The sequence below is a fragment of the Apodemus sylvaticus genome, chromosome 9 (genome assembly GCF_947179515.1).
Source record: "Apodemus sylvaticus chromosome 9, mApoSyl1.1, whole genome shotgun sequence".
Lineage (NCBI taxonomy): Eukaryota > Metazoa > Chordata > Mammalia > Rodentia > Muridae > Apodemus > Apodemus sylvaticus.
In genome coordinates this window covers 20,439,627-20,464,856 of record NC_067480.1, presented here as the reverse complement: position 1 = coordinate 20,464,856, position 25,230 = coordinate 20,439,627, and the positions used below count along the sequence as shown (strand labels likewise).

General features: G+C 42.4%; 1 protein-coding gene across 1 annotated transcript in view; it reads left to right on the top strand.

Moving 5' to 3' along the window:
- The window catches only part of Farp2 (FERM, ARH/RhoGEF and pleckstrin domain protein 2), a 107,336-nt gene that overhangs the window by 14,570 nt on the left and 67,536 nt on the right, over window positions 1–25,230 (top strand). The window contains exon 2 of the mRNA XM_052193764.1: window positions 1,020–1,230. Coding sequence (XP_052049724.1) covers window positions 1,048–1,230 — 183 coding nt within the window. The 5' untranslated portion in view covers window positions 1,020–1,047. The remainder of the gene's footprint in view (window positions 1–1,019; window positions 1,231–25,230) is intronic.

Below are 25,230 nucleotides of genomic sequence, written 5' to 3'. Positions count from 1 at the left end.
CTTTGTTTAAAACAGTAAGGTTGCTGGGCAGCGGTGGCTCACGCCTGTAATCACAGCACTCTGGGAGGCAGGGGCAGGTGGATTTCTGAGTTTGAGGCCAGTCTGGTCTACAGAGTGAGTTCCAGGACAGCCAAGGCTACACAGAAGAAACCCTGTCTCGAAAAAAACAAAAAACAAAAAACAAAAAAAAACAAAACAAACAAACAAAAAAAAAACCTAAAACAAAAACCAGTGAAGAAATTACCTATTATACTTAACAGCTTTAAGCCAGACTTTTCCTTTAGTGCAGTAAGGAGAACTGAAAACAACCCTGACCCTTGGCCTTTGAGTCATCTGTTAAATGATCTAGATAGAGATAATAGTGCTTTTGAGGTGGGGTATGCTATGAGAATAGTCTGGGGCAGGGCCTGCATTCACCAGGTCCTTCTCTGGGCTGTCTTTTGGTGCCATGTACAGATTTCCTCCCTAATGACCCATGGAAACTGACCTACCCTAGAAAAATGCAAGGAGCACAAAGCTGGCAAAGACAGGTCTGTCTGTTTTCACGCACTTTAGCACTCTTGCACACTGAGCCAGGGTCAAAGACAGGTCCATTGATGCTTCAGATTACTGTGAAGATGCCAGACACTTGTTGATGCTCTCCTATTAATTTCACTAGAAAGGACACTGTCTAACACTTGGACCAAATGGGTAGCACACATGACTGGGCTGAAGAAGGGAGACATGCTGGGTATTGAGCAGCGCTAGGACAAGAGGTAGCCATAGGTTTTCCCTTCCTCCCAGGTGAATGGTAATGATGTCACTCTGTTAATCTCTGTGTCTAGCTCAGAGCACCTTGGAAATATAATTAGGGGTTTTATTCATTTTGTGCTATAACTGTATGTATAAGAGAAAAAAACTTTTGCTCTGATGATAAGAGAAAATGATATTGTGGGTTCCTATGAACCCACTGATTTTTTTAATCATCTAAAATTGTTATAGTTATTATAATATAGTTATTTAGTGTGTTTTTGTTTTAGTGCTTCCTTAACTTTCAACTAATGAAGAATGGGAGAGATAGAAGGAACATACAGAGCTTTACCAACTTCAGGGACACGCTTGGGCGGCCAGAGCTCCATTGGAGTGAGTACCCTGGAACCAGAGCAGAGCCTCTCACCCAGGATGCAGGAGAAGCACATGCGCCTCAGAGTCAAGCTGCTGGACGGTACTGTAGAACTGTTTGACGTTGAGGTGAGAAGCATGGTTTTTAAGGTATATTTTCTTCTAAAGTGAAATAATTCTGTACCAGATTCCTATAAGAGATTATGTTGTGTATTCAAGTAACCAAAAGTTGCTTTGATAACTATCCAGCAGAGTCCTTGGAAATAGTAAATCCAAGTTAACTTTCAGCTAAAATTCTGATAGGACTCACTGTTTCTATTGTTTGTTTGTTTATATTTTGGTCTTTTGGACTTTCAAGACAGGTTTCTTTGTCTCAGGAAGCCCTGGCTATCCTGGAACTAGCTCTGTAGATCAGGCTGGCCTCGGATTCAAAGAGATTACCTGCCCTCTGCTTCCCAAGTGCTGGGATTAAAAGTGTTTGGCTCCATGTTTTAAAAGGTTGGCTGAAGGATACAATCTGTGATCAATCTGCTTTGACCCCTGCCTTCTACATTCTACCAGCTAGGTGTCTGGGCTTCTGCTGTCTCCTTAAAAGATGCCGTGTGGCCTCAAGGTGTATCAGCATATCTGTCTGAGCAGAGCATCAGTCCTTCTGCTCAGGGAGCTGGCACAAGTATTGAATAAGCACTAGGAAGAAAGCATGTGGACATTGTTACACAGTCAGAGGCAACTGTATGTACTGTACAGAGAGGGCCTCACGCCGAAAGGAAAGATAAAGCCTTACATTGGGAATTAGTGTACAACAATGATCTCAGACAGATCTGTGGAGTGGCTTGACACCCTGGGCCGTGTGCAGTGAACTTGGCATTGGAAGGTATTACCCAGTAAGGGTCTGACACCTGGACACAGTGTACAGTGACATTGGAAGGCAGTGTGCACTGGAGAGTATAGTGTCAAAAGGCCTGGAATTGTGAGAAGGTGCACAGTGAGTGCTAACATTGGGAGAGTTTGCATTGTTAGTACAGAACTTCTTCAGGTTAACAATAAGGTTTGTGTTTAGAAGCAGGATCTTGTTCCCCAGACTGGCCTTGAACACTATATAGCTAAGAATAATTTGTAACTAAAATATTCTATTTGTAAATATATACTACCATTTGGCTCTAAATAATGTTGCTTATGAATATGCATGTAAAAGATTTTGGCAGTGGGCAAGGAAGCCAAATTATAGCATCATTTGGTAACTCCCCAAGTTTTAGTCATGTGAGGACTCACCAATTTGCTTTCAAAAGCCAGGGTACTACTCTTTGTTGCCATCACCAGTGTTCAAGCATGCTGATTTCTCCGCATTCTTCTTTGAACTTTCCTTTCCAACCATCCCAGTGGGTGTGGCATGTAGGAAATTACTCCTGAGGCAGTGTGCAAGGACAGAGGGAGCCAGTGAGGGAGCCCTGACAGTGGCCTGAGTTAGCACAAGCAGGACAGGCTGACTCAGGCCTCCACAGTGGGAGGAGCTGGGACAACAGCAAACCCAAAGCCAGTGTGCTGTAAAACCCCAGAAGAGGGGGCCCTGGGGAAGGACGAAAGCTTACTTGTGTGATTTTAAACCATCCTAGTTTCATCTAGAGATGTTATGCAGGTTTCTAGAAGAACTAGTCTGACCCCTGTCATGCTCTGTCTGTCTGGTTTTGATTTTTGGTTTTGAGTCATAGTTTTATTCTGTAGTCCAGGTTGGCATAGAACTCATTGCATGTACAGTCCAGGCTGACCTCAAACTCAAGTATAACATTAAATCATTATTTAATGCAACAGTAGACATGGTAGTGTGCACATATGCCAAGCACTCAGGGGGCTGAAGTTGACATACCACAAGTTGGAGACCAGCCTGAGCTAGAGTGAGAATTAAAAGAAAACATTATCCTCCATTGTAGCCACTCCCACTCTTCCTTACTTTTTAGTAAGTGGACATTTAGTGTTCTTGTCCAAATTTCCATACACTTCTTGGGCTTGAGACCGTGAACTCAGAGGCCACCTGCTCAGGGAAACTTTGGTGACTGTTGATTATTTACAACCCCAGAACCCTGAGTTAGGCTCAGCAAGAGCCATGAAAAGTTCCATTACAGGAAAAGCACCCATTCCATTTGGAAGGCCCCCCCAAATTAAATATAGCCAAGGTGTCTGTGCAGCCCTAGAACACCTACACTTAAAATTCTCAGAGAACCCAGTGGAATCTGTGAATACCAAAACACTGAAAGACACATCACAGCAAAGTTTACCAAGTGCCTCCAAGACTCATAATATGATTTCTGCCCCTCAGGTAGAGCATTGAATGAATCCTCTGTTATAAGACAGGGTTCTACAAATCAACACAACTCCTTGAGACACTTTCTTATTCTTGTTGGCTTTTTGTATTCTTAATATTTTAACCAACATGATCAGATTATCTGTGAAAAAAATCAGTTTTTTTCTTTTTTAATCACTGTGCCTTTTGCTGTAATATTACATTGGTTTTAACTTCCAATGCTGTTGAGAGAAGATACTGTTATCTTTTAATCTTAAGGCAAAACACAATTTCATAGTTAAGTATATTGTTTGCTGTTGGTTTTCCATCCTTCCTAGTTAAGTGAGAGTTCTCTCCTCTTTAAAACCATGTTAAACTTGCCAAATTTTTGCATTAACTGAAATGATCACTTGTTTTTCGTTATTACTTTCCATTTTAAGACAGAGTTTCACTCTATAGCTGTGGCTGGCCTAGAGCTCATAGGCCAGGTTGGCCTTGATCTCAGAGGCCTACCTGCCTCCTGAGTACAGGACAAAAGTCATGCATCCCTGCAGCCTGGTCATTTGCTTTTCTTTTATTCTGTTGATATTATGAATTACATTGCATGGCTTTAAAATATTAAATCAGTATTTATGTTTTACTTATATGGCTGGATCTATCTTCTGGAGGAGTTTTACCACAAAGCTCATGAGGGGATACTTGCTCTGGATCTTTCTTATAATGCCTCGGCATAGTTTGGTATTTGGCTAATACTAGACTGGGTAACTGATTTAGTTTTTTTATTCCCCTCATGCACAATTGCTATTTAGAATCCAGCCATGCTTGGCTGGTCAGAGTTTCTGCATACAGTTACATGTCAGGAAGACCCATGCTAGTTTTAGCTGGCCCTTCATCATTGCCCTTATAACCAACCTGTCTCCAAGAGCTAAAGGTTGTAGCTTCAAGTCATGTTTCCTGCCTGTTCACTTCTCAGTCTTTTGCCATCACACCATTCCTCTGGTCACAGCCTTTCAATGACGTCTTCTTGTCTTCTGGCACACGGAATATAATATGGATTTCCTAACATAGCCTGTGAAGCTGTGTGATCTCAGAGTGCCCTCCTTTTGGGATTTGGGGTTTTGTTTTGTTAATGGTTATATTTGTTTGTTATTTTTTAGTTTTTTGAGACAGGGTTTCTCTGTGTAACCATAGCCTGGAACTGACAGAGATCTGCCTGCTTCTGTCTCCCGAGTGCTGAGATTAAAGGCATGTGCCACCATTGCCCAACTCCTCTTGGGAAATGCATCATAACCTCTCACTAACTACCCTCTAAACACAGACACCAGCATCCAGGAATCCCCAGCCTTTCATGCCTTACTGCACTGGCCAGTTTTTGCCAACTTGACACAAGCCAATCTGAGTCATCTGAGAAGAGGGAATCTCAGATGAGAGAATGCCACCACAAGGTTGGGCTATGAGCAAGCCTGTGGTACATTTTCTTGATTAATGACTGATGTGGGTGGACCCATGCCATTGCAGACAGTGCCACCCCTGAGTAGAAGGGCCTGAGTTGTTCACATAGGCTGAGCAAACCATGAGGCCCAGGCTAGGAATCAATGTTCCTCCATTGCCTCTGCTTCAGTTCCTGCCCTGAATTCTTGCCCTGGCTTCTGGGGGATGGACTGACTATAAGCTGTAAGGTGAAATAGACCCTTTCCTCCCCAAGTTGCTTTTGGTCATGTTGTTTTGTCACAGCAATCAGCTAATAAGCTAATAAGCTCACACATCCGTGTTTCTTCCAACACTCTTTATGTAGCTAAATCTTACCAGTCTTTCAGGACTCTGCTAAAATGTCACTTCCTTTGGATGGCTTCCCCTGAACCTCCATCAAAATATCCCCTTCCTCGTTATTTAAGATTTTACTTGCCGGGTGGTGGTGGCACACACCTGTAATCCCAGCACTCTGGGAGGCAGAGGCAGGTGGATTTCTGAGTTCGAGGCCAGCCTGGTCGACAGAGTGAGTTCCAGAACAGCCAGAGCTATACAGAGAAACCCTGTCTCAAAACAAAAACAAAAACAAAAACAAAAAAAGTATATATATAATATATAAAAACTATACATATTATTTATAGCACATATATTCATTCCTGACATTTATGTATGTGGTATTTGTTTGTCCAAGGTCAGTCAGTGGCTGTTTTCTGATCTGGAAGACTCTCATTGTCTCAGTTAATTAATTGAATGAGATATATAGTTGTAAACACTGAAGTAAGCCTCCATTCTAAAGAGTTTTAGTTTTGAGCCTTAAGTTTATTTTATTTATTTTAAATTTTTAAAATTTATTTAATTGTATTTTTGAGACAGAGTTTCTCTCTGTAGCCCTGGCTATCCTATAAGTAGCTATGTAGACCAAGCTGGCCACAAACTCAGAGATCTCCCTGCCTCTGCCTCTGAGTGCTGGGATTAAAGGTGTATGCCACCATATCCAGCCTTAAATTTACTTTAAAACTAGGCTGTAACTTTAATTTTTTAAAAACATATTTTTAATGTTAAACACTTTAAACTTCCTTGTAGCCCACTACCCACCAGGGATAGTGGGAAAGAAAGGATACAGGGGAAGTGGACCTGTTTAGAAAGGTTCTTTGGAGCAAATCCCATCTGTGTCTTCTGGAAATTGGCAGTTCAGTTCACAGGTCAGCAGCAGCTGGATCCATTCGCAAATACTTCATGGATACACCAACAGTCCAGTCCAGTAGAGTTGGCTTTTGATCCTCCTGTGCATAGATATAATTTGCAGAAATAAACTTAGTTACCAGGATTTTATAAGATAGTAAGTAAGCTTATGGCTCCTCACAGTGACTGTGACTCGGTTGAAATGCTTCTGTTTGACGAAGGCACTTACTGTAGTGGTGCAGGAGAAAAGGAGGGAATGTTTACTGCAGATTCCACCCTGTGTGTGGATGTAGGCATCAGTTATTATCCTTATTTTAATAGACTTTTGGCTCTTAAAAGATGTGATACTTCGTTATATTCCAAAGGCTAGTCTAGTTGTAGGCATACGTTTTATGCAGCCTACTTTAATGAACAGCTCCTCTTACCCATCACCTACCAGAGGTAGTGGGATAGAAAAGTTATTAGGATATGAGGGAAGAGGACCTGTTTAGCAGTAGTTCTTTGAGCTCAGTCTTCTTTGCCAGCAGTTCAGTCCTGTAACAAACACCAAATATTGACTTAGCAGCTCCAGTCTAGGCCTCTCAGCAGACAGACACCACACAGGAGCCAGCAGCTAGTCCAATCCTGAAGAAACTGCAAGGCTCTCCAGCCCGCCTGCAGCTGTGCATGTGGCAAGCTGCCACAGGAACCTCTCAAGCTGTTTTTTGGAGAATTTCTTTCAATGGTAGGATCACCACAAGTGGAGCTCAGCCATGCTATGTAAGACCAACCAGTACATGCTTGTTGTTAGCAAAGAATAGTGAGGTGGAGCAAAAAAACAAGGGCTCCAGCTCCCACCGTCTGTGGGGCCATAGTTACCCTCCTTCATCACACATCCCTTGACATGTCTACTATATCAAAACATCCTCTTGCCTGCGTCTGCTTCATGAAAACATTCTTTTTTGTGTATTCTTTAGCAAGACTTCCTTTCACCTGTGTGCCCTCGCAAACCATCATTTGATATAAGAGACTTTCCAGACAAACCAGGAGTTTCCACTCCAGCTGGTTTTCTGATCAAGGAATGTCTTGGTTTGTTATGGTTCATCAAATGAGTTGTATGGTTCGTTATCAGCCTTGAAATCTGGATTCATCTCTAGAGAATCTTAACTTAGAGCAATAACTTTATTTTAGAACCTCATAGAAGAAAGTTATGTATCAACTTGCTTTGTCCTGTATGCTAAGCTGTACAAATGCTAATGCTGTAGTAATGCTTTCAGCTCTGGCACTGACAGGTAGACAGTGTTCAACTCTATCACTCATAGTAAAGGAAGAGATTAGGGACTCCAAACTAGGGGGCAGGATGTCTAGGGCAGGTATGTTTTCATTGGTTCATAATTTGCTATTTTAAAACTCAGGAGCTAATATGAAGGGATAACTTTTCTATTACCTGAAAGTTAGTATTGCAGCAAAAGTAGCATTTAGTGATCCTAAGAATCATTGGGGCTGAGGATATGGTTCAACAGTAGAGCACTTGCTACTATATATTGTGCCCTAAATTTGATTCAGCACCACGTTAGAAACCTTGCAGACAAGCAAACAAATATAGATATAGTGATAAAATCTCAGTACTTTAGGGGCTGAGGCAGGGGGATTGCCATAAATTTGAAGTTAGTACCAGGTTGACCAAGGCTTCAGAGTGAAATTCTGTATCAAAAAACAAAAGCCAAGGTGAGTGACAGAATTCTAGCACTCAGGAAGCAGAAACAGGTGGATCTCTGAGTTTGAGGCCAGCCTGTCTACAAAGGGAGTTCTAGGACAGCCAGAGCTACATAGAGAAACCCTGCCCCCAAAAAGCCAAAAATAACAACAAAAACAAAAAACAACAACAAAACAAAAAATGGTCCTGAGCTGGGCTTGGTGGCAAAAGCCTTTGTTCCCAGCTGGGAAGGCAGAGGCAGGCAAATTCGAGTTCCAGACAGACCAGGGGAACATAAAAAGACCTGGGAAGTCTCTGTAAAATGGCTCAGTATTAAAGAGCACTCACTCAGTAATAAAGGTTTTATTTCCACCTGCATGGCAGCTCACAACCGTCTGTAGCTCCAGTCCCAGAGTCAGAACTGTCCTTTGTCCTTTGCATGCATCAGGCACGAACGTGGTATGCAGACACTCACTCACAGAAAATAAATAGTAGCGTATGAAATGTCTAAAAAAGAAAGACTGTCAGGAAGGGAGGGAGGGAGGGAGGAGGAAAGAAGGAGAGGTCTGGGATGTAGATCTAGGATGTAGATGGAATGGATGTCCTCTACTTTCACTGAGAAATGGGGATCAAGTTTGAGGATTCAGGTATTTTGTTAACACAACTCCATATTTTTTTTCAGTATACAAAACCTTTAGGACAGGCTTTCATTTTCTCAGATTAGGGAATAAAAATGTCCAGGTGTAATTCTCATCACTCAGGCAGAGGCAAGCTAGCCAAGGCTACATAGGGAGGCCCTGTCTTTAAAAAAGAGGGAGGAGAAGAAAAAAAAAAGTACAGAACCAGGCTGAGAATGTAGCTGCATTGCTAACATGCTTGCCTGTCACGCCCAGAGCCTTGGGTTTGATCTCTAGCACTGCATAAATAGAATGTGGTACTAAACATGTAAAAACCTGTAATCACTACCCATCATCCCAGCATTCAGGATGACCAGAGGTTCAAGGTCATCTTCCGCTGCACATCAAGTTCAAGGCCAGTGTGTACAAAGGAGACCCCTATCAAAACAAACAGAAGATCAATTGCATAAGCATTAGTTTAACTGTGTGACAAAGACAAATTCTCAGTCACAACATTCCGTGCTAGAATACAAATTTTGTGTTCCAGTAAAAAAATTAATGCTTTCATTCTGACCAGAAAAAAATAGTCAGAATTCCAGAAAGTATTGTAGACAGATGTTTGCCATTTCTCCCACGTGAGCATCCTAAATATGGCAAATAAAAGGCCTTAGAATTCATTTTGGTCTGACCTCAGAAGAAAAAGCTAGTAATTTAACATCTTCAGTTTGGGGGATAATGTTGGTGTTTTGCAAAAGCTCTTAGAAGATTCTAGGATACATTGCTGTTACATGACTCTGCCCTAGATCTTGAAACCTATGATTTTGTCATGGAAAATTGATTCTTTTTTTAATCCTAACGCTAGGAATGTGGCTGGGTGGTGCATGGCAGAGGCGCTGGCATTCTTAGTTTTAGCTCTTCAGTTGTGGTATTGGAACTCTCCCTTGCCCAGCCTCCCCGCCTGACACCAGCACACACCCAAGGCCACTCTGTGCTTGGTTAGAAAGTAATGACACCTGATAAAGTTAGGCTATAAAATGGAGAATGAGGAAGTGTTGCCTTGCTTATCCTGGTACCCCTGAAGATCCTTTAAACATGGTTTAAACACTGAGAATGCCACAGGGATTCAGGATCTTAGCAGAGGGTATAGAAGTGAAATCTGTTGGATAGATTCCCAGCTTCTTTAGTTGTGTGTAACAACCCCATATGGGAGCCATATAACTGAATGCACAGATTGTGAAAGATTTGGCAACATTTAAAGATTTCTTGAAGCACAGTGACCAAAAAATAATTCAACCTGAATGTGCATAGTGAATGCAAGCTCACCCATGGTGTCCTGCAGGACATCAGTGCTGCATTGGTTCTGAACACGTGTGTGCTTCTCAAGCGTCATGTATACCTCACACCATGCAAGGCCAGGAAACCCTGCCTGAGAAGCCTCAACTCAGACTCAAGGCCGCTGTATGGCATAAATTGCAGTGCTATTATTATATATGCAAAATTTTCTGTATCTATAGAAATAGAATGACTTATAGAAAACAATGGTTTTAAATACTTTCCTATCATTATTTTTCAGTGGGTATCAAATTAGTATGTCTTTGGATTACATCTTATAAGAATGTTTGTGTTGATGACTTGAGTTTCAGTTAAAATATTAAGTGAGCTTTGTAGAATTTCACTTTCTGAAATGGCTGTAAACATATTTCCATTTTGTGTTATATATCGATGCAAATTATCATTCTCAGCATCGATGACTGTGAAATTCAGATATCATTCAGTCCTGAGAAGCACTGAAGATGCTGTGTCCTGCAATATCAAATTTTCAATCAAGATTTAATTCTTTCTTTTTCATTTTTTTATTGAATATATTCTACATTTACATTTCAATGTAATGTAATTGAAATGTAAATGTAGAATATATTCCCACTTTCCCACCCTCCCAGAAAATCCCCAAACCATTCTCCTTCCCCCTGCCTCTAAGAAGATGCCCCTCCATCCAACCTACTCCCACCTACCCTGCCTCATTTTCCCCATGCTGGGGCATCTATCAAGCCTTCATAGGACCAAGGACCATTCCTCCCACCAATGCTGGACAAGGCATTCCTAGATCACAATTGCGTCTGTAACCATGTGTACCTCTTGGATGGTGGCTTAGTCCCTAGGAGCCTAGGAGCACCTGGTTGGCCAACATCGTCATTCTTCCTATGGGGCTGCAAACCCCTTCAGCTCCTCCAGTCCTCCCTCCAACTCCTCCCTCCAACTGCTCCATTGGGGACCCCTCACTCAGTCCAATGGTTGGCTGCTAGCATCTGCCTCTGTATCTGTAAGGCTCTGGCAGGGTCCTTCAGGAGACAGCTGTAACAGGCTCCTTTAGGCAAGCACATCTTGGCATCTTCAATAGTGTCGGGGTTTGGTGACTGTTATAGGATGAATCTCCAGGTAGAACAGTCTCTGGGTGGCCTCTCCTTCAGTCTCTGCCCCACACTTTGTCTCCATAATTAAGTATACGATCATATCATCTGCAAATAGTGATATTTTGACTTCTTCCTTTCCAATTTATATATCTTTGTACTGGCTAGTTTTGTGTGTCAACTTGACACAGGCTGGAATTATCACAGAGAAAGGAGCTTTAGTTGGGGAAGTGCCTCCATGAGATCCAGCTGTGGGGCATTTTCTCAATTAGTGATCAAGTGGGAAGGGCCCCTTGTGGGCTGGTGCTCTTGGGTTCTATAAGAGAGCAAGCTGAGCAAGCCAGGGGGAGCAAGCCAGTAAGAAACATCCCTCCATGGCCTCTGCATCAGCTCCTGCTTCCTGACCTGCTTGAGTTCTAGTCCTGACTTCCTTTAGTGATGAACTTCATTGTGGAAGTGTAAGCTCAATAAACCCTTTCCTCCCCAACTTGCTTCTTGGTCATGATGTTTGTGCAGGAATAGAAACCCTGACTAAGACAACCTTTGACCTCCTTTTGTTGTCTAATTGCTCTAGCTAGAACTTCAAATACTATATTGAATAGATAGGGAGAGAATGGCAGCTTTGTCTGGTCCCCGATTTTAGTGGATTGCTTCAAGTTTTTCTCCATTTAGTTTGATGTTGGCTACTGGTTTGCTGTATATTGCTTTTACTGTGTTTAGGTATGGGCCTTGAATTCCTGATCTCTCCAAGACTTTTAACGTGAAGGGATGCTGAATTTTGTCAAATGCTTTTTCAGCATCTATGAAATGGTCATGTGTTTTTTTTTCTTTGAGTTTGTTTACAGTGGATTACATTGATGGATTTCCATATATTGAACCATCCCTTGGATGAATCCTATTTGATCGTGGTGAATGATCGTTTTGATGTGTTCTTGAATTTGGTTGGCAAGAATTTTATTGAGTATTTTTGTATCAATGTTCATAAGGGAAATTGGTGTGAACTTCTCTTTCCTTGTTTGGTCTTTGTTTGGTTTAGGTATAAGTGTTATTATGGCTTCATAGAATGAATTGGGCAGTGTTCCTTGTGTTTCTATTTTGTGGAATAATTTGAAAAGTATCAGTATTAGGTCGTCTTTGAAGTTCTGATAGAATTCCCTACTAAACCCATCTGGTCCTGGGCTCTTTTTGGTTGGGAGACTGTTAATGACTGCTTCTATTTTCTCTGGGCTTATGGGACTATTTAGGTGGTTTATCTGATCCTGTTTTAACATTGGCACCTGGTATGTGTCTAGAAAATTGTCCATTTCGTCTAAATTTTCCAATTTTATTGAGTATACACTTTTGTAGTAGGATCTGATGATTTCTTGAATTTCCATAGTTTCTGTTATGTCTCTCTTTTCATTTCTGATTTTACTAATTTGGGTAGTGCCTCTGTGCCCTCTGGTTAGCCTGGCTAAGGGTTTATCTATCTTGTTGATTTTCTCAAAAACCAGCTCCTGGTTTTGCTGATTCTTTGTACAGTTCTTTTTGTTTCTATTTGGTTGATTTCAGCCCTGAGTCTAATTATTTCCTGCCATCTACTCCTCTTAGGTGTATTTGCTTCTTTTTGTTTTAGAGCTTTCAGCTGTGCTGTCAAGTTGCTAGTGTAAGCTCTCTCCATTTTCTTTTTGGAGGTACTTAGAGCTGTGAGTTTTCTTCTTAACACTGCCTTCATTGTGTCCCATGAGTTTTGATATGATGTGTCTTCATTTTCATTAAATTCTAAAAAGTCTTTAATTTCTTTCTTCATTTCTTCCTTGACCACAAGTTATCATGGAGTAGAGCATTGTTCAGCTTCCATGTATATGTGTGTTTTCCATTGTTTTTGTTGGAACTTAAGACCAGCCTTAGACCATAGTGATCTGATAGGGTGCGTCGGATTATTTTAGTATACCTGTATCTGTTGAGGCCTGTTTTGTGAACAATTATATGGTCAAGTTTTGGAGAAGGTACCATGAGGTACTGAGAAGAATGTATATTCTTTTGCTTTAGGTGAAATGTTCTATAAATATCTGTTAGATCTATTTGATTCATAACTTCTGTTAGTTTAACTGTGTCTCTGTTTAGTTTGTGTTTCCATTATCTGTCCATTGATGAGAGTGGGGTGTTGAAGTCTCCTACTATTATTGTGTGAGGTACAATGTGTGCTTTGAGCTTCAGTAAAGTTTCTTTTATGAATGTGGGTGCCCTTGCATTTGGAGCATAGATGTTCAGAATTGAGAGTTCATATTGGCAGATTTTTCCTTTGACCAGTATGAAGTGTCCTTCCTTATTTTTTTCTTGACAACTTTTCATTGAAAGTCGATTTTATCCGATATAAGAATGGCCACTCCAGCTTGTTTCTTGGGACCATTTGCTTGGAAAATTGTTTTGCAATCTTTGATTATAAGGTAGTGACTGTCTTTGTCACTGAAGTGGGCTTGTATGCAACAAAATGTTCGGTCCTGTTTCCTTATCCAGTCTGTTAGTCTATGTCTTTTTTATTGGTGAATTGAGTCCATTGATGTTAAGAGATATTAAGGAAAAGTGCTTGTTACTTCCTGCTATTTTTGTAGTTAAAGGTGGAATTATGTTTGTGTGGCTATCTTCTTTTGGGTTTGTTGAAAGAAGATTACTTTATTGCTTTTTCTAGGGTGTATTTTTTCCTCCTTGTGTTGGTATTTTCCACCCATTATCCTTTATAGAGCTGGGTTTGTGGAAAGATACTGTACAAATTTGGTTTTGTCATGGAATATCTTGTTTTCTCTGTCTATGGTAATTGAGAGTTTTATTGGGTATAGTACTCTGGGCTGGCATTTGTGTTCTCTTAGAGTCTATATGATATCTGCCCAGGATCTTTTAGCTTTCATAGTTTCTGGTGTAATTCTGATAGGTCTGCCTTTATATGTTACTTGACATTTTTCCTTACTGTGTTTAATATTCTTTCTTTGTTTAATACATTTAGTGTTTTGATTATTATGTGACAGGAGGAATTTCTGTTCTGGTCCAATCTTTTTGGAGTTCTGTAGGCTTCTTGTATGTTTATGGGCATCTCTTTCTTTAGGTTAGGTAAGTTTTCTTCTATAATTTTGCTGAAGATATTTACTGGTCCCTTAAGTTGTAAATCTTTGCTCTCTTCTATACCTATAATCCTTAGGTTTGGTCTTCTCATTGTGTCCTGGATTTTCTGGATGTTTTGGGTTACAAACTTTTTGTGTTTTGCATTTTCTTTGACTGTTGAGTCAGTGTTTTCTATGGTATCTTCAGCGCCTGAGATTCTTCATCTATCTCTTGTATTCTGTTGTTGATGCTTGCGTCTATGACTCCTGATTTCTTGCCAAGGTTTTCTATCTCCAGAGTTGTCTCCCTTTGTGATTTCTTAATTGTTTCTACTTACATTTTTAGATAATTCTTAAGGGATTTTTGTGTTTCCTTTTTAAAGGCTTCTACCTGTTGACCCATGTTCTCCGTATTTTTTTAAGGGATTTTTGTGTTTCTTCTTTAAGTTCTACCTGTTGACCCATGTCCTTCTATATTTCTTTAAGGGAGTTATTTATGTCCTTCTTGAAGTCCTCAATCATGAGATGTGATTTTAAATCCAGATCTTGGTTTTCCAGTATGTTAGGGTATCCAGGACTTGCTGTTGTAGGAGAACTGGATTCAGATGTTGCCATGTTGCCTTGGTTTCTGTTGGTAATGTTCTTGCGTTTACCTTTTGCCCTGTGGTTATCTCTGGTGTTAGCTGGTCTTGCTGTCTCTGACTGTGGCTTATCTGTCCTGCAAGCCTGTGTATCTGTATTCCTGGGATTCCCACTCTCTCTGTGCACACAGGTATGTAGGCACTCCTGGGAGACCAGCTCTTTTGTGGTGGTATTTGTGTGTGTAGCTCTGTGGCCCAGGATCAACTCTGTACCCTCAGGCCTCTCCATAGTCCTAGGAGGTTAGCTATCTCCCTGTGCCACCTGGATATGGCACAGTGTGGCAGAGGATGGTCCCCAGCCAGAGACAGAAACCAGAAGGCTCCTGCCTGAGGGTTCTAGATGGATTCCTCTGAGCAGCAGGGGTGTTCCTACCTGAGCTCTCAGGCCACTCCACACTCCTGCAGAGGGACAGGCAGAGGTGGAAGGGGCAGAAAGAAAGGAAGGAAGGGGAGTGGTATTTAGGAGGGCAGGGGTTTTGGTGGTTGATGGGTGGCAAGTCCGCCAGGCTCCCAGCAGCAACTCTGGGACTCCAGCAGTGGGAGGGGGTTCTTACCAACTGCTCTGAGTGCAGCGGATTCTTTTGGATGCATCAGGACATGAGTGTCTTCACTAGAGCAGAGCAGCCAAGAGTCTGCCCCAGCAGAAAGGACAGGTGGAGAAAGGGGTGGAAGCAACAGAAGGGGACAAGATTTAATACTTTATGTAAAAAATAAATATGCCAGGCTGTGACACACACCCTTAATCCCAGCATTCAGGAGGGAGAGGCAGGTGGATATCTGTGAGCTTGAGGTCAGCCTGGTCTACAGCATGTGTTTCAGAGAAACCCATGAGTTTCAAACCCTGTCTGAAAACACCATACCTACACACCTACCTACATGCATGAATATATACACATCCATCTCTTTGTATTCAGATTTGCTTTTGTCCTTAATAAATGCTGAACTTTTTCCAAAACAGGGTTTCTCTGTATAGCCCTGACTGCCCCAGAACTTGATCTGTAGACCAGGTTTGGCTTGATCTCAGAAATCTGCCTGCCTCTGCCTCCAAGTTCTGGGTGGTGGTAAGCGCTGCTGCTACCACCACCACCACCACCACCACCACCACCACCACCACCACGCCAAACAGTTACTTTTAAGAGAAATGTCTTTATGACTTATTGGTAAATACCTATTCTATATTTATGTATGTATAACTGGAATCATGAAAACAATTAGGTGAAGAGGGAAAAAGTAGCCCTGAGTTAGGTTATCTTGTCCTTGGGCACTAGGGGATTCTAGCACTTGGTGTGATTTATTTTGTCAACAACAGGAGCAGCAGCAGGGGAAAGGAGCTCTCCAGATATCACTAGAGGCAGCTGTCTAGCTGAGCTACAAGCCCCAGTCATAACCTCTTTACATTCTTTTTACGGTGTGATCAAGAAAGAAGTTCTTATACTTATTTTAGCTACATTTTTATTTTTGAATTCTCACTACCCTTTCTGGTTTTTTGTGTTCTTTTGGAATTCAAGTGCTTACATTCTTGGCCCAAGTCCTCACAGGTTGTCCTGGCTAGTTTTATGCTAACTTGACCTAAGCTAAAGTCATCTGAGAGGAAGGAGCTTCAGTTGACAATGAAAATGCCTCTGTACAATCTGGCCTTCTTAGGCAAGCCTGTCAGGCATTTTTTTTTTTTTTTTGGTTTTTTTTATTGGTGTTCTGTCTGGAAAGGATTTCTCTGTACCCCTGGCTGCCCTGGAACTCACTCTGTAGACCAGGCTGACCTCGAACTCAGAAATCCACCTGCCTCTGCCTCCCAAGTGCTGGGATTAAAGGCATGAGCCACCACTGCCCAGCTAGGCATTTTCTTGATTAGATATTAATGGGCTGCCAGAATTTTGGGGGTGGTTCTTTTCAAGAAAGCAGGCTGAGCAAGCTGTGAGGAGCAATCCAGGAAGCAGCATCCTCCATGGCTCCTGCCTCCATGGTGTCTGCCACCCTCAGTGGACTGCAATTTAGGGTATGTGAGTCAAAAAACCTTTTCTTCCCCAAGCTGCTTTTGGTAATCAAGTTTCATCCTACCAGTAGTAACCCAAACTAGGCAGGATTGGCACCAGGAGTGGGATATTATTGTAACAGAACTGCCCATGTTCTTTGGGGAGGAACTTTGGAGCGTTGGGCAGTGAGCTCCTGAACAGAGTGACCATGATGGCAGATATGGAGGTTATGCATGGGCTCAGTAATGTCAACTTCCACTCAGAAGGCTGGCCTGGCTACATATGCTGCCGAGTGCCAGATCTGCCAAGAACAGAGACCAGCACTGAGTCCCAAAATGGCATCATTCCCAGGGTAACCAGCCAGTGACCTGGTGGCAAGTTAGTTGCTTGAGGCCTACCCTGGTCACTGCCTCAGCCATGTGGTCCTCAAGTGTGCCCTTCTCCAGTGTTTCATGCCCAGTGGCAAACAGGTGGGTTGCATGTTGTTGAGGGCCCCCTCAGTAAGACTCATCACAAGTTCCTGTCACCAGTCATTCTTTTCTACGCCCCAACTCATTTTCCCCGTTCACTCGTGGGCAGAAAGCCTCTCTGTTTTTCCATGTATGCTTTTCTATTTCAGCTTCACCTTAGCCATGGAGCCTTTGCAGCTCACATCAGCCTGCTTATATTTAGTTCCTTTTAACATTTAAAAAGGAAATTCTAGCTAGGCATGGTGGTGGACACCTGCAGTCCTAGCACTTAGGATACTACGGCAAGAAGATTGAGAGTTTGAGACTGTCCTGAGTTACATCGTGAGATTTTTGTATTTAATAAAATTGCTTTATTCTATTATTCTTCACTTTTAGGTGTAGAAAGTAACCAAGATTTTCCCAGAAAGCAGAGGGTACAAATATAGTCATCTCTGTTTTCCAGAGACAGCGTTCTGTTTGTCTCTCTTATGGAATGTCATATATTTCTAGATGTCTATTATTTTACAAGCAGGGTATCCTGTTTGGGTTATGCTTGCACTGGCAGTTCCTTGGCTTTCTGAAATGTGCTGTCCCTGGGAAAGGTTCAGAGGGTGCTCTGCGTGGTTATCATGTCCATATGCTGCATGTTCATGTGCTAACACAGGTGTCTCAGGACTAATTTGCCTTAAGATTTACAGAGGGTTCATGGAAAAAGTAACTGCTTCAGCTGGCCATAGTGGCACACATCGTTCATCCTAGCACTTGGGAAGCAGAGGCAAGTGTATTTCTCTGGGTTTGAAGCCAGCCTGGTGGCTGATAGATTTTTCTAATAGCTCTAGCTATACTGGAACTAGCTTTGTATACCAGACTAGCTTTCAGACTCACAGAGATCTGCCTGCCTCTGCTGGGATTAAAGGCACAAAGCACCACCACCTGGCTGCCCCACTCCTCTTACCCAAGGCCACAGCTGACATGCAGACATACAAGGTCTCTCCCAATCACCTTTCTTGGTGACACTTTCTAGATTCTTGTCATGCCTTGTGCTGATTTCATGGTGGCAATTGCCTCAGTTATTTTTCAGTGGCTATCTGAATATCTGTGCTTGTGTGTGAATATCTGAGTACTCAGAGTGTTTCTCTTCAAAGCAAAGCCCTTGTTCAAGGATTGGCTGTTAAAGGAGGTTCTTACATTGAAGTAAGCTGATTATAACCTGGCTGAAATTTAGAAATGAGGGGGCAGGGCATACCAATGGCAGGTTCTGTTTTTATGTACATGTACTTGCCCTTGTATTCATAAAGAAGAGATAAGGGAATTACACCATGCTGGTTTCCCTAGAGAGCCTTCTGTGAGCCAAAACTGCCATTGGGTTTTCCTTGTTCTCTGAGTAGAAAGATAAGAAATAAAAGGAAATCCTGTGTTAATTGTCTAGATCTTAAGCATCAATTAATAGGCTGTTTCTCTGTTTCCCTGTGTATGACATGCTGTGTGCAAGTGCACTGAGAAAGCAAGGTTGTAGTAAAGCTAATGGTGTAATCATTCTTGATACACCCTTGTTCTTGTTCAGTGGGGAGACTTTAGCAAGTTCATTCACTAATGGGAGAGTAGTTCACTACTGTCTGTACTTTGCTCATGCCTCAGGTTCTATAAGTCAAGTAGTCTCTCCAGTAGGAAGGTTATCTCAGGTTCTGTGTCTCAGGCCCATTGCTTCACCTGTGAGCCATTGACAGGCAAGTTTTCTTTGTGCTGATAATCTATCTGGGAGTGCAGGTTGGTACCCGTAGGCATTCTGTGAAGCTGCTCTCACCCTGTAAGACTCTCCTGGTTGTGTAGAGCTTCTGCTATCTGTTGCATTGCTATAGTCATGCTAGCATTAGAGCTTTGCAAGAGTGCCACCATGCTTTGCTTTCCTGCCCCACATTTGGGGTCCTCTATTCAAGCTAAAAATGTCAAGGCTGCCCAGTGCAGGGGTATTTTCTAGAGTCTGTCCACTTAGTTACTCATGGTCTAGTCAGGAGAAAGACACTAGACTACACTAGGATCTTAATCTGGGATATTTAACAGAAATAACTATTAACTAGTTATTAGAGATTGGCTGAAAGGCTGGGAGGAGGGAGCAGTGCTAAAGAACACAGGAACAAGAGTTGTACTGAGCAGCTACCCCTTAAAGCCAAGGAAAAGAAAACAGTGAAGTACAAACTTGGAAAGGCCTCTTTCCCCAAAGCTGAGGCTCAGACCACTGGATGATGGTGAAGTTCAGTGCTATTAAAGGAAGAGGTCGGCAGGCCAGGGCTGCAGTGCTGTGAATGTCATGGGGCAGAGGAAGTCACTGGACTCGGATTCTCCTCAGTGGCCTGCCCCAACACCACAGAGTATGGGTGAGGAACATGGATTTGGGGTTGAGAGGCAATAAAGAAAGAATTGACTTACTGATAATTTACAGAGTTTAATTGGAATCTTAAGTTACACTGTTTCCTTGAATAGTATTGTTGGGCTTGCCACAGAATAAAGACACACATGGAGACTTCGTTATAAAAGTTTAGGCACACAGCAAAGCTACCTCCCAGCTAGCTCAACTAATTTAATAAACCTGTCATTTCTAATTCATGTCTGCCACGTGGCCACTACTTGTTTTTCACTTACTCAGTATGTCCATCCTTGACAATGTCACTCTGGCAAATCTTGCCTCAGATTCTTCTCCCAGAGGCCCTCACTCAGCCCCGAAGTCCTGCCTACTTCCTGCCCAGCTATTGGCCAGCTATTTTATATCTTTATTAAAGCCAATCAGAGTGTGTCTTAGGCTAGTTAGGAAGGACAGAAACACACCTTCACAAAATATACCCCAACAGAATAGTTTAAGATAACTATTATCTAAACATTTAAAATATTGGTAGGGTCCGACAGGCCAACTTGTGTTTGCCTATGTACCATGATTGACAGTAATTTGTGTCTGTGGATCCTTTTGACTTTGTTGTCTGTTTGCTTGATTTGTTTTGTCAAATTGGGTCTCCCTATTTAACCCAGGCTGGCCTGAACTTGAGTCCTCTTAGTCTCCTGAGTGCAGAGATGATAGGTATGCACCACCACCTCTGTCTTCAGTCGGTCTCTTTTGTCTCAAGAATGTAGAATGCATGTAGTCAGCCATGTTCTCTCATCAGTGTAGAGGCCTTTACCAGAATTAGACGCACCCATTCACGTCATCCAGGGATATATGAGGACTGTGTAAGACTTGAGTTGCAAGCTATGCGATTGAAGATGGCTGTCCACAAGGCTAGTGACCTTTTAGTGAATAAAGCAACAATTGCCTGTAAGATCTCAAGATTATTTTAACTGTGCTATATGACATATTATAAAGGGCGATTTGAGGATGACGTAAATCTGAGACAAGAAACAAATATTAAGTAATAAAGCTAATAGTACAGATGAGATTTTGTTACAGGAGCAGCTTGGCTTGAACTGTAAATGGGTGCATGAGGTAAACAGGCCAGAGGACAAAATCAAGTTGTTTGGGAAGAATTTTCCCACAGATCTGAGACAAAGGATAAAGAAGTACTTTGTTAGCTGAGCTTTTGTGACCATTTCTATCTAGACAGAATCTTTAATGGCACTTTTGTAGATGTAGATTTTTGAACAATATACTTTATGTCTGGGCTAGAAAGGGACTTACTTGAATGTCATGACCAACTGAAAGGAAGAAACACTGGACACGACGCCCTGCTTCTTACCCTGTGGTTCTCATGTTGTATTCTGCTCTGGATGGCTGTAATTTCAAGTGACTTGCCATTGTGACAACAGGTTTCTCTTCATCTGAGTGTCTGTGGATGATGTCAGTTCTGTTGGTGGACGATGGCCTTTTTACTTCATCTCCTGGAGAAGATTGTTTCACCCAGTCATTGCTTTGGGGATGGGCAATTACTGCCTAACTGAAACTGAATTTCCTCAATTTTAGGAACAGAACATAAACTATTACTACAGAATATGTGAAAGGTAAAAATGGGCACATGGAGGCTGGAGAGATGGCTCAGTGGATGTTAAAGCACTTAACTATACAAGCAAAATAACCCAAGTTCAGATCCCCAGAACCAGTGTCAAAGCCTTCCCAGGAGATCTTATCTGCAACCCTAGCACTCTACAGTGAGTGAAGCGTTAGGCAGAAGCAGGAGAATCCCCTGGAAGCTCCTGTGCCAGTGAGCTTGGAATACAAACCATAGCAGCCAACCAGCAGGAGAGATCCTGCCTCAAACAAGGGTGTTGAGGGCTGACTCTCAGGGCTTTTCACTCACTTGTGTGGGTGCACGATGGCATGTGTGAGCTCGCTCTCTCTCTCTCCCTCTCCCTCTCTCTCTCTCTCTCTCTCTCTCTCTCTCTCTCTCACACACACACACACACACACACACACACACACACATGAAATGGGTGGATGACAGATGTGTATAACTCTAAAAACAGAGCTTATCATGACACTTAATAAGCTATACTTCAGGTGATTAGGCCCCTGGAAAAATTAAGAGAATACACCTATTAAACTTATTTGGAAAGTAATGCTGAAAAATATTCTCATAGTTTCTCATCTTTAAAATATGTGTCAGGCTAGAGAGATTGTGTGGTGGTTACGAAGCCTCATTGCTCCTGCTGGGAGACCTGAGCTTAGATCCTAGTGCCCACCAAGTGGATAATGATCATGTCTGACTCCAGCTCCAGGGAATCTGAGACCCTCTGCTAACTTCCATGGGAACCAGATACACAAATCTTATATATACATGCATAAAATAAAAAAATATAAAAATCACGTAAAATTTTTAAAATCTATAAAAAATTAAAGCATATTATAATAAAGATAAAATATTTTCATCAAAAAAACAAACCACTGGACAGGACGCTGTGCTTCTTACCTTGTGGTTCTCATGTTGTATTCTGCTCTGGGTGACTGTATTGTCAAGTGGTTTGCCATTGTGACAACAGGTTTCTCTTCATCTGAGTGTCTGTGGATGATGTCAGTTCTGTTTTATATTTTTTTCCCTCATGTTGGATATCTAATCCAGGGCCTTGCACATAGCAGGCAAGCATTCTAGCTCTGAGCCACATCTATAGCACCTACTGTGCACATGTGTAGGTAGGAAGGAGGAGGAAGTTATGAAATGTCATTTTGACTATGTGAATCCATCGAATAATCAAGGGATCAAGCCCTGGGTTGTCTTCTCCCCTTAGCAGACCCTCAGTGAAAAGGTAGCTGCCTATGTGAATCTATACAGGAAGGGTACAAGTTCTCAGTATGTGTATAGGCAGAAGCTTTCTGATGCCCCATGATGCTGTCTGGGTAAATTTGGTATACATTGGTTTTTGGCTTGGAGACCTGTCCCTAGCATGGTACAAAGCCTTATTTCCTGTTATTTCATTAAATGTCCATAAAGCCCTTTCAGGCTGGCTTAGTTAGGGTTTCTATGGCAGTGATAAAGAGCCAAAGGTAACGCTAAAAGTAACTAAAAGAGCTAAAAGTAACGCAGGGGGAAAAGAGCATATTTCTTTTACATGTCCACATCGCAGTCTAACATTGAAGGAAGTCAGGGCAAGAATTCAAAGTAGGAACCTGGAAGCAGAAATTGAAGCAGAGACAATGGAGGAATACTACTTACTGGCTTGCTCCCTGTGGCTTGCTTAAGGCTCTCTTGTGCAATTCAGGACCATCTCTCCAGGGGTGGCACTGCCCACAATAACATTAATTATTAATGATAATAATCAAGAAAATAGCCCAGTGCTTGCTCAAAGATCTTCCCAAAATGACTCTAGCTTGTATCAAGCGGACAAAAAAACCAGCAACAGGATTAGAATAGCATTTAATCTTCAAACAAACAAAACCAACACTCAAACACCAATAGGAACCAAGAATGTAGCTTCAAAGCTTGTCTCATGAGTATACAGTGAAACTTGCCCTTGTTGTTAAACACAGGGGCCAGACAATACCTAGGAACACCCTGTCATCAGGGGTTACCAGCTCTCTCTCAGCAAGGACAGTTGCTGGTACAGTTTGGAGATGGCTGGCAGTACACCCATGAGTCAGAGGACCAGGGAGAGAGTCTGCTTATTGATTTTTCATTGCCTTTACCAGATGTTTGGTTCAGAAACAGGCCATCTCCCAAACAGGCTCATTTGTAAGAGGCTTGGTCCCGGGCAGATGGCAATACAGAAAGGCTACTTGATTATGAAAGTGCCGACTTTCTCAGTGGACTAATTCATTGATTAGTCCATTGTAGCTGTTTGCGATATTTGGAAATAGAACCTAGTTGTAGGAAGTTGGGTGCCTGAGCATGTCTTTGAAGGGTGTATCTTGTTCCTATGCCTGCCTTCCTCATTTCCTGTCTCCATGAGCCACATTGGTCCTGCCTCATCATGCAGGCCCAGAAACAACCATGTCAAATGACCATCTATTCTTAAAATCTGAAAATTTGAGCCCAAAGAAAGTCCTGTTGCTTTTTTTCCTCTAACATTGTGCTCTGCAGAGACTTCCATTTCAGTATGCAGGGAGCAGCCTTAGTCCTTTTACTGTGCCCAGCAAGTCTGGTCTCAATGTTCAGATTTTGTCAAGCAGCCCCCTGCTGACTGTTTTCATGCATGATTTTATACTTGCAAAGTACTTCTAAGATGTTGGCCAGTCCCAGCCTGGGCCCCACTTTAATTTTGGGGTCACTTTAATTTTTTTCAAACCTTATTTTTAATGATGGTTCTTAAATGCTGTCTTAGTCAGGGTTTCTATTCCTGCACAAACATCATGACCAAGAAGCAAGTTGGGGAGGAAAGGGTTTATTCAGCTTACACTTCCAGGTTGCTGTTCATAAGCAAATTAAGTCAGGACTGGAACTCAAGCAGGTCAGGAAGCAGGAGCTGATGCAGAAACCATGGAGGGATGTTCCTCACTGACTTGCTTCCCTTGGCTTGCTCAGCCTGTTCTTTTATAGATCCCAAGAATACCAGCCCAGGGATGGCACCACCCACAAGGGGCCCTCCCACCTTGATCACTAATTGAAAAAATGCCTTACAGCTGGATCTCATGGAGGCACTTCCCCAACACAGCTCCTTTCTCTGTGATAACTCCAGCCTGTGTCAAGTTGAAACACAAAACCATCCAGTACAGATGTTTTAACCTCCCTGTAGCCTAGCCCCCACCAGAGGTAGTGGAAAAGAAAGGATATGGGGGAAAGTGGACCTATTTAGAAAGGTTCTTTGGAGCAACTCCTGTCTGTGCTGTCTGGAAATCAGCAGCTCAGTTCACAGGTTTAGCAGAGGCTCCAGTTTGGTAGAGTCAGGATAGAAAACAATCAGTGGCAGAGGTACTACCTAGCAGAGACAGCCAAGCCTCCTCCTTGGCAGGAGGGACAACAGGAGAAGTTCTCAGCTGTCCCTCTCTTGGGGAAGTGAAGATCAGCAAAGACACGTCACAAGCATTGCACGGCTAGCTCTATAAGCAAGCTGTGATCAGCCTCCTTCACTGTCCATCATGTTCTATTTATCCCTCCAAACATCACATGTCCCCCACCAGTCTAGCCTTAGCTTGTGTGTCTGTCTCTGGAGACATCACACTGCCAATCAGCCTGAGTCCCCAGAAACAGAAAGAAACCACACCATGCTACCAGTAGTTGTTTGGTTTCTCTCTATGGAGTCCCGACAAATGCAGCTCAACTACACAATGTAAGGCAGACCTATACATGCTTGTTGTTACCAAAGAATCCACTATGAGTGGATTATCACTTGAGTATGATTGACTGCTCGCCTGGGGGGGGGGGGCACACCCTCTTGAGGAACCAGAATTAACATCAGAATTCAAACAGCATCCAGACAACCCACAACATTTCCACTTGCGGTTGCTGTGTGCTTGGCAGCACCCCACGAACAAGTTTGTTTCCAGTATTGCCCAACACTGTGTACTCTGAGACTCCACAGTTTGCCGGTCATATACACTGGGGCAGGGAGTGATGGTAAGTGTAATTTTTATTTTCATATTTTTAAGTCTGAGCTTATTAAGCCTCCTTTTATATGTTTACACTCTCTGTCAGTGGTGGTGTTGTCTTCTTTCTTCTCTTCCTCCTCTTCTCCTTCTCCTCCATCTCCTCCTCCTCCTTTCCCTTCCCTTTTCTTTTCCAGGTACAAAGCATCCAACTTAGGGCCTTGCACATGCTAGACACGCACTGTCCCTTGGAGACATACCCAGTGGGCTGGCTATCTTTGCATATTCTTAGGAAAAATGTCTAGGGCCTCTATCCTTTCTGTTGTAGTTGTTGTTTTGTCTGGGGTTTCTTGTTCTAGAGTTGTGCAAGTTGCTTATATATGTTGAAGAATCGCTTCTTGTCACATGGTTTGCATGATTTTC